Source organism: Eleutherodactylus coqui, chromosome 8 (genome assembly GCF_035609145.1).
Source record: "Eleutherodactylus coqui strain aEleCoq1 chromosome 8, aEleCoq1.hap1, whole genome shotgun sequence".
NCBI lineage: Eukaryota > Metazoa > Chordata > Amphibia > Anura > Eleutherodactylidae > Eleutherodactylus > Eleutherodactylus coqui.
The window spans coordinates 120,580,939-120,595,042 of NC_089844.1; the positions used below are offsets into that span (position 1 = coordinate 120,580,939).

The 14,104-nt window shown below is 44.5% G+C and overlaps 1 protein-coding gene across 1 annotated transcript in view; it reads left to right on the forward strand.

The window, feature by feature from the left end:
• The window catches only part of TMEM184A (transmembrane protein 184A), a 46,621-nt gene that overhangs the window by 8,735 nt on the left and 23,782 nt on the right, over positions 1-14,104 (forward strand). The window contains exon 2 of the mRNA XM_066576319.1: positions 13,151-13,396. Within this exon, the coding sequence (XP_066432416.1) occupies positions 13,151-13,396 (246 nt within the window). The remainder of the gene's footprint in view (positions 1-13,150; positions 13,397-14,104) is intronic.

Consider the following 14,104-nt stretch of genomic DNA (forward strand, 5'->3'; position numbering starts at 1 on the left):
AACCACTAGGTAACACTGACATGGAAAGGTCTTGGGGATTTCAGTTAACTGTAAGCTTAACTGGAGCAACCAGTGTCAGGCAGCTGCTGCCAAGGCAAAAAGGATCATGAGGTGCATCAAAAGAGGTCTAGGGGCGCATGACGAGAGCATTGTTCTTCCTCTTGACAAGTCACTGGTCAGACCACACAGGGAATATTGTGGACAGTTTTGGGCACCGGTACTCAAGAAGAACATATCAGAGCATGAACAGATACAAAGGTGGGCAAATAAAGTAATAAATGGAATGGGCGGACTACAATACCCAGAGAGGTTATCAAAATTGGGGTTAGTTTAGAAAAGACATCTAAGGAGCGACCCAATAACTATGTATAAATACATCCGGGGACAATACAGAGATCTCTCATATCATCCATTTATTAGAGCCTTATGTGGCACAGAGTATAAGCTCTCATCTACAATCTGAAGGTTGCAAGTTCAATCGCTGCATGACTCAGGTAGCCGGCGCAAGGTTAACTCATCCTTCTGAGGTCAGTAAAATGAGAACCCAGCTTGGTGGGGGGTAATAAATAATAATTACCTAAAAGCTCTGCAGAATAAGTTGGTGCTATACAAATACCAAGATTTATTTTTATTTTTTATACCCAGGACTGTGACTGTAACAAGGGGACATCCTCTACATCTAGAGGAAAGAAGGTTTCTACACCAACATAGAAGGGGGTTCTTTACTGTAAGAGCAGTGAGACTGTGGAACTCTCTGCCGAGGATATGGGTATGGAGAACTTACTAAAAGAGTACAAGTGGGGTCTGGACATCTTTCTTGAGGGTTACAATATTATATGTTATAATCACTAATAACTTCAGAAGGGTCGGTGATTCGGGGAGTATTCCAATTCCAGATTGGAGTCAGGAAGGAACTTTTTTCCCTTAAATGAGGAAAACTGGCTTCTACCTCATTGTTTTTTTTGTGTTCCTCTGGATCAATCTTGCACAATAATAATGGGCTGAACTGGATGAGCATGACTTGTTTTCAGCCTTGCATATTATGATAACGTACCATTACAGGGAGCGATTATATCTGAAAGAAGCGAATTTGGGTGATAATCATCCTAGGTACACACGGCCGCCGACAGGGCACTGGGTAAGAAATCACTCACCTGTCATATTCGCTTATTTTGTAGCATAATTAAAAACCAAGCGACTGTCGGGCCGTGCAAACAAGAGCTGCTCTATCATTGAGTGACTCCTGTTTACTGTGAATGTAGGCGGATGGCCAGAATGATCACCAGCTGCTCCACCTCCATTTACTAGAATGACTATTGCTCCTGGGTAAAGCATAAGTGCAATAGTCGGGTAGTAGTCCGTGGGACGGTTGTTGGGCGCTTATGAGCCCAACAGTCGTCCCATGTAAGAGGACCTTTACTATGACTGTGTCATCTTTCTTCCTTGGCACATGGTTCGCCCTAAAGAGATTGTGCCCACTTGTGAGAATAACTACTAAAACTTGTGACTCATCTTGAGTAACTGCTACAATTTCTGCCTCCCTGTGGGTAAATAAAGAACTCGTTTGCTTTCACCAACATATGTCCAACATCCTGACAAGGTAACTGAAGTATCCCTCAGACCCCACATCACCCCATAACATTATGTCTGATCAGTCATATGGTGGATCCCAATAGCGTCAGACAGACTCCCACTGATTGGGGTTCTGTCATTGTTTGTGATGGACGGAATTGCTTACAGAGTATCAGAGCAAAGTCTGCAATGGCCGCCTCAACTGAACCTTTTATGTTCCTTTAAGCCCAGCTTTTTACTTCCAGAATAAAATGAGGAATCCAGGAGGTCGATGTGACTCCGGTGGACAGTACATGCTAGGAATGTACAAATATATTGACCATAGGGAATTCAATAGCGTTGTCTTCCTTTTTAAATGTATTTGACAGTACAAAATGTCATCCACTTCTCTAAATGAAGATCAAAGTCAACCCAATCTATAAATGCCTTGAAAGAAACAAAACACAATAGAAAACCATTAGGAGTCAGTTCTGTAGAGTTTATGCATTAACTAAACACCTTCTGGATTGATAACATCAGTTAGATCTCTGCCATACAATCATTCTTTGTATCTTCTCCATGCCTGCTAAACTTCACAAGTCTCCACTAACACAAGGCTACTGTTATGGCTCGCCGGCTGCGTCGGATCTGGCCAACATGGCGTCATCCCCGTCCTATGTGATCCACATGCCAGTGCATGCTCAGTGTGAATTCAGGGCTGGGCACCCCCATGAGCATCTCTTTGTAGTTGTGGATGCATTGGTCGGCTGGGAGTCGTGTGTCCCAGCCGGCCAATCAGCGCCTTTCTGTTCACATTTATTCCAGCTCCCCCTCATGGAGGATGCCGGTTATACTTCTAGTCTGATGGTGTTTCTGGTCATGTTGGTGGCTCCTATATTGCTTAATTTTCAGTTTAGTGTAAAGTATATTCTGGTATGCTGTGATATCTAATTCCTGACTACATTGCTACTATATCTCATTGTGCACTAGCTTCCATTTATTCTGCATTCCTTGCTGTTCTCTATAGCTAATACACCCCTGTATTCCAACTAGGGAGAGTCAGGGTTGCCCCAGGATCCTGATGTGGGGTCGCCCTTATCAGGGAGAGTGCTCTACTTTTAGGTAGGGTCTCATCACATTAGTAATTAGACTCAGATTTCCCATTCCTCCACTTTTGGTTTCATTTATTTATTTTTTGTGTTTTCCGTGTTAATATATTGTGTGTATATCCATCCTTTTTGGACAACAAAATATGTCCATCTGGACAAAGACTTTGGCATCCAGCTCAGACATAATAGTTACGTGATACAATCTATTTCCTTAGGGTACTATAGGGGCCACTCTGTAATCCATTTTAAGTTTTTGGGGGTTTTTTGCAGTCTTGCCCCCTCTTTTCTGCGCTCGTCTCTGATAATATCCATGGTTCCTGTTGCTCATTTTCCTGAAATCCTATTGTCATAATTGCATTTAGAAAGATTAATTGTTGATTCACAACCTTTAATAATGACTGTGATATAATAGAAGCTGAGACGTCTTGCTTTATACACCAATGACAATCTGTCCTGGTTGCTGTAGGATATAATGAAGAACTGGAGGTACTACTCATAAGTCAGCCAATAGACATGAGTACTTCTGACTTCTCTTCCCAAAGAAGTTCTGCAGTACCTGGACTGCATGTATTATAATCAGTAATGATCCACTTGTACAATAAATATTGGCTCCTAATGATGGATAGTTATTGTATCCCTATCAATACTATAGCTTGAAGCTCCAAAGCAAAATCCATAACAGGGTTCCCATGGACCGTGTGGACATGGAGGCACAACTCTCATGAAATGGTATTCAAATAGGTAGTTTTACCCCGTTCTTCTTTATTAAAGGTTAAAAAACTGGCAATATTTAACGCGTTTCGGGACGCAGCCTCTTCCTCAGAAATCATTGTAATAGGTACACAAGCAAGAGGGAACGTTTCCAAGCAAAAACCCCACTCAAGCCTGACAAGAGCACGGAGTTTGCTTAAAGGGGTATTCGAGGACTTTACAAACTTCTAATAATTGTGTCATGTAAAAGGGCCTTAAGGTCTCCCTCAGACGAGCATATGCACAAATACGCTTGCCTCAGCACAATGTATTTACGTAGTCAATGAGGTTGATTTGCACGCATATCTGCACATAGTTCTCTACGTTTTTGCGCCCTGTTCAACACACTCCTGCCCTCATTTAAAGGGCTATTTAGCCTATTGAGGTCCAGATGTGTTCTACTGTTCACGGAATTGCACATTTGTGCATCTCCCATAGACTTCTATGGCGCCTTTGCCGTGCAAATACACAGAAAGATAGAGCAGGTCCATTTTTTTTAGAGTGCAACTGAAATGCACGCAAAAAAAAAATGGCTCATGTAAAAGAACCCATTATCATCAATAGGCTCTATTCTTTGTGCATTGCGCGTGTACATTTTACATGTGCTAAAATGCATACAAATACTACGTCCGTCTGAAGAAGCCCTAAGAAATAGTTTAGGGAAAATGCAATTTAACCATGTAGACCAGTGAGGACGACTTTATTACAGAAGGTCTTGGGTTAGTTAAAGGTGAACTACATGTATTACACAGGAACGAACAGAAGTGATAAGTCATCATCCTCCTCCCATGGGGAAAATGATCGCTGATGAGCTACAGACAGAGACTATTCAATTATTTATAGACTCAACCTAAAGCAGGACTGTTGCTCAAACATTAATGAAGCTTATCTATACTATTTATTACATGACATTGGGAGCGTGGACGAGCTAAAAGATTCCCATCCTCATCCTGCTGTACAATGATACCATCTGAAAATACAATATTTCGGCGCACGTACCTGCACTTACCTTTTAGCAGCCCACACTCATTGCATAAATTGTATTTCCTTATGTGGAGGTCTGTCTGCAGAGAAGAGCTGATTTACAACAGCCTGTAGCAGTGCATTACCCACCTTGAGCTGGCTGGGGCTTGGCTGTAGCGGTGCAGACCTTGTTGTTGCACCCAGACCCTGGTGCCCAAGAAGGATCAAGGGGCTCGCTCTTGCTGCTTTAACCAAGAAGCAAATACTGCATCTGCACTGACCCACCTGGCAGCAGCACCACTTCTAACTGTATCTGCATCCTTAGAACCGGAATGTAATTGAAAATTAATGTAGAGCAATAGTGATCCCCATAGTGGCTTCAGTAGTAACAGTGTCCCCTATATTGTCCCACTAGTAATAGTGACCCCCATAGTAGTCCCAGAGGCCAGTAGCAACCTGTAGGACCAGGGCAAATAGTAGGCAGCACACACTTTTTTTATGCAACAGCTATGTTTTCTCTCTACGTAATGCAGGAATTTTGCTCTCACATCTCAAACATCACAGCAGAATATGAATATAACTTTCCCACTGCTAGATAAACGCATTTTTCAGTCCTGCGACTAAACTAGTATGCTATGGTGTGCACACTCAAATGAGGCTGAGCCTCACTTACGTCTCGATGCTGCAGCAATGTCCATTGTCCCCTGGTGGCCTCATCCACCACCTTAACACTGCTCTGAACTCTCTCTCTTTTGCAGACCATCACACTCTGACCTGTCTTTCAGTCCATAGTCATCAGGACCCTTTCATCGTGATTTACTTTGGCCTTTGGTCATCAGGCCCTTTAGTGACGAAGCTGTTCATCTCCTGGTCATCAGGCCTTTTGTGCGCTGCCTGCACTGCTCCACTCAGACTGCTCCTCAGCCTAAGGACAGTGCTGTATATGTTTCCTGCACCCAGAAGATCAGACTGTCTGGAGTGTGGCAATGAAGTCACTCAGGGGAGAGCAGTCTGTGAGGCTAAGGTATCTTCGTAGTGGCCCAGAGTTAGGGCCCCCACAGCACTTATTCAGCTACCTCATGAGGAATGTCTATGTGTGTCTATGTGGGTATGTCCGTGTTGTCTAACTTGTGTATTTCTGTACCCATCACCCTAACCTACTCTGTGTCGTGTCAGTTGTCTGTGTCTGGGTTAGGATTGGTCAGGCTTGAGAGAAGTGGGGAGAAATCAAAATGTAGTTGGAGAGGAAGGATGTGAAGAGCAAAGCTTAGGCTCAAGCTCAAGTCGAGTCCAGTCTGGGTTTAGCTCGGGAATCCTCTGAGGAAAAGGGTAAAGGACAAGACATGGAGCCAGCCGCTAGAGAGTCTTCGTCGTCGCTGCCTAATTGTGGAAACAAGCCAAATTAGACTCCGCGGATCTGGGAAGGAGGACATGCCTAGAGATTGTGAGTGGATATTATTCCGGCTAGGTCAGAAGTTGGCGTGTCTAGTAAAGAAGTGAAAGACTGTTAGCTTCCCTCCATTTCTCTATGAACCACCATCCAAAGCAGCTATTAGATAACTTAGACTGGCGGGCGCATCTTCGTTAACTGAAAGAATGAGAGAGTAAGGAGTCAATGCCTGTTATGCGTGTTACCAGCAAATCTATTGAAGTTGTCGTTGTATGTAAGATCTGCAAAGTGTGAACTGTTTCATGATCTTCTCAAGTACTGAGTAAACCATGTGCCTCTGGTTTTACCAAAACTCTTTGAGTCTGGACTCTTTATTTTTCTCACTACTTAATATTCCGAGGCACTGGCATCACATGGAACTTTTACTACTGGGGCTACTGTGGGTGGTCACTATTATTGTTGGGGCTACTGTGGGAGGGTCACTATTATTGCTGGGGCTACTGTGGGGGTCACTATTACTACTGGGCCTACTATGGGGATCACTATTATTGCTGGGGCTCATATATAGGACACTATACTAGTGAGGCCATTCTGCACATGGCAGCACACCTCATGCAGACTTAGGATATGTTTACACGTGGCGGAAATGCTACGGAATGTCCACAGCAGAAATTTCCACCGCAAATTCCGCATCTAAAAAAACTGTCAAAATCCGTACCATTGGTGCAAATTTTGACTGGAAATCAGCTGCATAACTGCAGCTGATGTCATACAATACAGCGCTCCCCCTCACCTCCTCCATAGGCTTCCTGCTGTTAGAGCTCCACGGTTTCTGCAGCCTGGTCAGGTGCAACGCTGCTGGTCAGGTGAGGCAACTACAGGCCGCTAGGAACCGGAAGCCAGGGAGCGCTGACAGCAGAAAAGCTTACGGGGGGAGTGCCGCATAGTAGGAGATCAGCTGCAGATATGCAGCTGATTCCCAGTCAAAATCCGCAGCAGTTTTACGTATTTTAACTGTTTTTTGGATGCAGAAATGATGCAGAATTTGCTCCCTGTCTTTTTTTGAACCGGCCCTGTACTTTTTATAACAACGGAGATAAAATCACATGTTGTGATAAGCCCCGCCTTTTGACCACATCCCTTTGTCCCGCTGTGACCCTTGGAAAATCTGGTCACCTTAGTCGGGCGTAAAGTCACAGTTGTTTATGTTTACACGACTTGCAAAAGAATTTGCATGGCGATCCCTCTATGACTGATATCTCAGCAAATAAGTAATGAGCAATCATGTCTCTGTGTAACAGGAAAGGAAGGACTCGTTCGTACGCCTCAGCGACCTTTTTGAGTGACTATCTGAACAATAGTTGCTCTGTGTCAAGGGCCATTTAGGTGAATAAAAGCTTTTATTATTTTTTAAGACACAGAAAAGTTTGGGGACAGGAGGATGGCGCAGGGGTGGGGTGTGAGGGGCCAGACTTAGGAGGATGGCGCAGGGGTGGGGTGTGAGGGGCAAGACTTAGGAGGATGGTGCAGGGGTGGGGTGTGAGGGGCCAGACTTAGGAGGATGGCGCAGGGGTGGGGTGTGAGGAGCCAGACTTAGGAGGATGGCGCAGGGGTAGGGTGTGAGGGGCCAGACTTAGGAGGATGGCGCAGGGGTGGGATGTGAGGGGTCAGACTTAGGAGGATGGCGCAGGGGTGGGATGTGAGGGGTCAGACTTAGGAGGATGGCGCAGGGTGGGGTGTGAGGGGCCAGACTTAGGAGGATGGTGCAGGGGTGGGGTGTGAGGGGCCAGACTTAGGAGGATGGCGCAGGGGTGGGGTGTGAGGAGCCAGACTTAGGAGGATGGCGCAGGGGTAGGGTGTGAGGGGCCAAACTCAACAACTGTATAATGGGTCTACTGGCGTATTGAAATTACCCTAACTGCCCCATAAAAAAAACAGTGGTTTATGACTCATGATCGATATTTCTGATTTTGCATTGAAGTCCAGGAGTTTCCAGTTATCCTTCTGGCCTGTAATACATGGAAGCCTATGTACAATTTCATCAGTGCCTACAACATAGAGCTCCAGTGCATGAATATAAGTGTTTAAAGGGGCATTCCGAGTTGCTACTTTTATGTAGTTTTGGCCCCCCCATGTCCAAAACTATACAAAAGTAATCTACTCCGCTCGGCTCCGGACCGCTGTTTCAGTGCTCCAGCATTGTAGCATCTGACAAGTGACACCACCCAATAGAGTGCCTGGTGACAACCCATAAACCTGTCACGTGGGCTTCTAATGTAGAAGCCCCGAGGTAGGTTTACGCCCAAATAACTGCTCAAATGAGTGATTTCAGGTGACTGTCGACCATATACATATGGCAGCAGACAAGGCACTGAGACCATTGAGACAAGGTAGCTCAACTGTCCCTAGTCGTTCCTTTTCAGCTCACGGAAATGGAACAACTGCTATGCAGCTTATCGCTCCACGTAAACGGGAGTCACTCAATGTTTGAGGAACTGGGAGTCACTCAATGTTTGAGCAACTGCCCACTTACAGTGAATGATCCCCTGGCCGCTCCCCCTGCATTCACTTGAACGACTGCCTAGCAGTCGTCTAATGTAAGGGAACCTCAATACAAAGAAGCAGATGAAAGCTTAAAACCCCAGTGGAGGTGAACCTGTCAGGATGAGATATTATACTGTTCTTCTATGCAAAACAAATGTTTGGCCTCAGAATGAGAAGAAGCAAATATTTACTCTGCTTTACCATATCACAGACCTCCTACTGACACTGTGGTGATAAAGGAGAAGAGTGCTCATATCAGTTCACTCTCCTAGATTATTAGTCTATTATACTGTCCTTTAAAATGCAATCTTCTAAACTCTGATCTTAAAGTGCCCATGGACATTAGACTAAGGCTGGGTTCACACAGGGTGGATTTGCTTACATTGGATTTGATACATTCTACTGATAGGGGGGACGTCGGCGGCATGACAGTCGGGTAAACGACTGCACGAGTGCTGACGTCATTGCTAAGGTCGTTGGCGTCCTTGTAGAGCATTTACACTGACAGGCTTCACCACTAGATCGTGGGCTTCTTGCTCAGTGCTTCACCTCCTATGTAAAGCGTGGCACGTTTATACAGAACGACAAGGCCGCCATCCAGCGATGGTTTTTATGCGGACTGAAAGTCAGCGAGAAGAACCTGTGAGCGAATAGTGAGCGGTTTGTGTTTTTACACTGCACATTTATCGCTTAAATTAGTTTGAACGGATTTTGAGCGATAATCGTTCCGGGTAAATACCCCATTACTTTTGGTAGGATGGTGTAGATCATGGGGATTGCTCACTGGAGTTTAGATAAGTCGGAAGAGTAATCATAGGGTGAAAACAAAGGGGACTCTAGAAATTTGCTGTTTTTGAGACCACCTGCACACGGGCGGCTTTGCATTGTGGAATCCAGAGCGGGCATCCGCCTCCGGGTTCTGCAGCAAATACCACCCATAGCATGCTGTGGAAAAGGGATTCTTCCTGCCCACGAGTGGAAACCAATTGCGGCTTCCACTTGTGGAGGAAAAATTGCAGCATGGTCCATTTTTGTGCGGATTCCACACGGACAGCTTCCATTGAAGCTAATAAAAGACGTCCGATCCACAGCCCTTCCGCAATTGACATTGCGGAAAGGTTGCAGATTCCGCCTCATCGCTAGGGGGAGCTTAAAAAAATCTGTACTGCGCATATCCGACGGCGAACCACGTGGACCATCCGCAGTACAGATGAAGAAGGCCAATACGCGCGGAGGCCGCTACTGCCAAGGAGGCCGTGTGCAGGCGGCCTAAGAGTTCTTTTATATTTATGTTGGTTAGCTTCCTTTTATAGCAGAGGTGATGTGATGTGGAATTATCCTTCTGGACCCCATTGGTATTACTGTAGCCCAGAACACATAACTGGGCTCTAGGTGTCAACTCCAGTTCTTGGTTCTAACTAAGCTGAAATAGAGGATGGCTATAATGAGGAAATAATTGACATATGTTGGACATGCCTTATTTTATAACCTCAAGCCCAGTACTCTGCATCTTATTCTGTCTTATATAGGGCAGTTCTCCCGCCTGCTGTTGTTGCCCGTGGCCATGCAATACTTCAACCTAAAGCTGCATTTAGACACAACGAGAAGTGCCCAATTCGCCTTTGCCTGAGCGAAAAAGCTGGTGATGTCATGACCAGCTCGTTTGCGCTCAGGCGGCGTGTTTAGACTACACTATTCTGGTTGTGAATTGTTTTTTCCTGTTCACTCACAAAGTAGCAGCGCCTTGTCTTCCAATAAAATGCTGGACAGCTGAGCAGAAACCAAACAGACCCCATTATAGTCAATGGGGTCCATCCGGCACTGTCCGGTTCCATCATAAGACTGATTCGTTCTGCCAGGGGATTCCCCTTTCCTGCTCCCTAAATGGAGCCAGAAAACAGCACCCCCCTCCGCAGATGTGAAGGCAGCCTATGTCATATTCAATGACAAGAAGCAGAGATCTTGCTCTACCACCTCCGTCCTTGGTATCCTATATGCTACGGAGTCCTGTATGATGTACATCATAAAATTCCTCATCAGTAAAACATCTACTGGGAACCCGGAGGTGTAAAGTGAGTTAATATTAGGGCAGTGGTTAAATATTTACCAAGCATGAAAAGTTCCAGGCTGCCGCCTGAGCAGTGTGACTCGAGCTTCGTAAAAACATCCGCTCAACACCGGTAAGCTGAAAGCTGGCAAATGTGCGCTGGACACATATCTGAACTTGTCCAACCGGTGAGACATTTCTGACCTTTTTCTAGAAAAAGGGCTTTTAAATCCACTTAGATGTGCAATACAGTAGCAGCCAAAGAAATCCTTCGTCTTATTTCTTGGCCAAGTGGAAATGAACTTGGCTCCAATGTTTTTTTAGTTTTGGGCCATAAGGTAATGAATTTGCACACAATACAACCATAATCCGTAGAGTACCTACCACAGATGTCACAAAACTCCTATGCAGCCTGACACTCTTATATAGCCTATTGCTAGGGGGAGCTTACTGCATACAGATGTATACAGCTCCCATTGAGTTCAATGCTAGATGTACAAATCCAGATGCACTTAGCTCCCCCTAGTGGTGGCAGAATTATATAATCAAGTAAAAAAGAGCTTCCCAATACAGATATATTGTAGAGTTACTCAGGACAGAATTTTGAACCTAAAATGCAATGGTGGATGTGCAATAAAAATTTTGTACATTTGATGGAACCCTCCTTGGGAAGTGAGGTCCATGCTGAGTTTTCCCATTGGATCTTGTTATTTTTGTGTGCACAATCCTGCTTAGAAAACCACAGGGCCAAATAAACATTCATTAGTAGAAGTTTCTAGGAGTGTGGACAGGGTAAGAGCTGAGGTCGTCCCCCTATCTTCTGCAAACGCTCGGACTGGTATGACCAGTGTAGGCACGCTCACAGCAGTTAGTGTCTGGTTCTGCACCAGAGAGGAAGTCATGGTGCTCTTGTCTGCAATAGCGGGTAGTAAAGTCAGCAATCACTTGTACCTGGGATTTGGCCAGGATAGGGCAGGGTATGGTAGGTGTGCCATCTGATGGTATTGGCTTCTTGCCTGGAATGCCCACCGCAGCTGACGAGGAAGACTCTTGTATCAGAATATTGAGATGCTTGTCGAACTTTATTGAACTTGATAACAGAAAAGCAACAAGGCTGATTCGGGCCGAAGAATGTCTTTTAACCCATTTAGGACCAAGCACTGAACATTACGGTGTTTGGTCATGGGCTTTAAACCCAGTCGATAGTAAAATACAGCGGGGGTTTAAAGCCCCTTCTTCTGCAATAAATCAGAAGTATGTCAGGTTGTCAGCTGTTAATGACAGCTGAGAACCCGAAGGAGAAGTCAGGAGGTTTTTTTTTAACTCTGTCTGCCTTCTCCTTTCTCTAGTACACAGCGCTCAATGAGCACTATGTACAAAAGAGTGAAAGTGAAAATCATTCTTTCACTACACGAGCCAGCTGTCGGGATTCCCTGCTACAGCAGAGCTACAGGGTCCTAGCAGACCCCGATCAGCTCTGCCAGTGACTATTGTCACTACAGGGGATGTTTTTCCCTGTAACTGGGGCTCCTATTGATGCAGCTCCTATGGATGCCCCAGCTACAGTGGAAAAGTGTTGAATAGAATACCAACATGTGAATGGCCCCAGAGGTCTTATATGACATCATGGGGGACATAGATATTAAAAAAATAAATTACATACATCAGTAAATAAAAATTACAGAATAAAATTAAAATATATACATAAAAAAAGAAAATAACCCAAATCCCAAGGCCAACCAAAACCATTGCTACATGCGCCCTGTAATCCAAAACCATACATATTATATATCAAAACGTCCAAAACAAAATAAGGGAACCCATTACTATACTTTATTTTAGCGTAAATATACTAATTTAAAAAAAAAACTATAAATGTTAAAAAAAATAATTTTTTAAGCTTTTTTCCCCCCAATAAAACAAAAAAAAACCCCCAAAAAAGTCAGTGAAAAACATATTAAAAAAACGCAGCTAACATAATTTTGGTAGCTGAAGGAAACAAAATAGGGCATTAAAACCACCACATGGGTAAAATCCCTAAAAAGTGTCTGGTCCTTAAGGTACAAAACAGATTCGTCCTTAAGGGGTTAAAGACACTTATATCGGGGTAATAAAGTCATCAGCACGATAATGCTTGAGGCCTAACTGAGGTGTCAACGATAAAGCAGGCTTATCGGTTCAAGTCACAGTTGCTCCGTCAGTCGGAAAAGTACGGGTACACAACAGGCTTCAGATGTGTAGCAGAGGACTGAGTGAGGATTCCACCCATAGGGTAAACTGGTACAGTCCTCTTTCTCAATATGCCCGTAGGAACAGGAATGTCTCCTCAGAGATGCTGCTCAGCTCCTCCATGAAAGAGGTCAGAGGTTACATAGGTACAACCTTCCTCCCCAATGGCACTCAAATAATGTGCGCCCCCCGAATCTTTTCGTCCGAGTAGTCAGTTACTCGGAAAAAGCGGGGCTCGAGTGCAAAAACACCCGAACCGAGTACGCTCGCTCATCTCTAGCCGACACGCGTGCAAAAAACTTTGTTCATAGGGCAAATACGTTGCACTGAGGCGTGCACAATTGCGAATGCTCCCTAATGCAACATATAAAATTATGGAACAAGGTTAGTTACATCTTTGGTTCACCTCAAAAGAGCAAGAGCGATTGGGTGATTTGGCAGTAGTACTGTAACTATGCCGTACAATAGCTCCTCCCCTTGTATGAGACAATCGTTGCCTCTGTAATCCGTTCAGCGTCTGTCATGTGTCTCAGAATTTACCTTTGCACCCATTCTGCCTTTACACAGATGAACAATACAACGACCAAACAGATTGTCACGCTGGAGTCTAACGTGTCCCTGTCCACGCCGGTGGGTCAAACCACAGTCAGCGCCCTGGCACAGTTATTTAGTATGGACACGAGCACTGCTTCTGAGCTTCGGATGGCGTCCAATGCTTCTATAGAAGGGGATCGGTTGTTTCTGACAACCGCTGCTGCTAAGGGCATCTCAGGGGTCTTTGTCTGGACGGCTCTGCTACTTACTTGCCACCAGGTAAGAAAATTTGTACTTTTTCACATACTGAAATATATTCAATCATGCTTTTTATGTCAAGCTGATATGCATTCAGGAAAGATGGATGCCAACCAGTACTGCCACCATTATAGCGTAATGTGATTGTTCTCAGTAAAAGAAACAAGTAATCTTGTAGATATGATGATACCTTTTAACCCTTTCCAATCCACTGTCTGAAGTCTAAAGACATTCTGATTGAAGGCTGTACAGCTCCGATGTCGGAAGATGTCCGGCAGGGTATTCTTACTGTACATTACTGGTCGCTCTGTTGTCGGGGGGCCTCTGCAGCATGTCCCATACCGCAGTACTGGCTCTAGCCAGCAGATGGTGTCGTTGTATAATGGCAGAAAGAGAGAACCCCCTAGGAAACCCGGAATCCAAAATTGGATTGCAAAGGGTTAATGGCTAACATAAATACATGATGTCATAGCGAGCTTTCCAACCTACTCAGGGCTCTTCCTCAAGCCTAATGGAATAGATCCAAAGAGGTATGTATATAGTATATATATATATATATATATATATATATATATATATATATATATATATATACATACATTTGACAAGGCACAGACATGGTATGATTAATTTGCACTAATACCAGAACAGAATGAGTAGAGGAGTAAATACTTAATTAGTCCACTGATAAGGGATGTGAAAATTTTATGGTCTCTGAACTTGTATTAG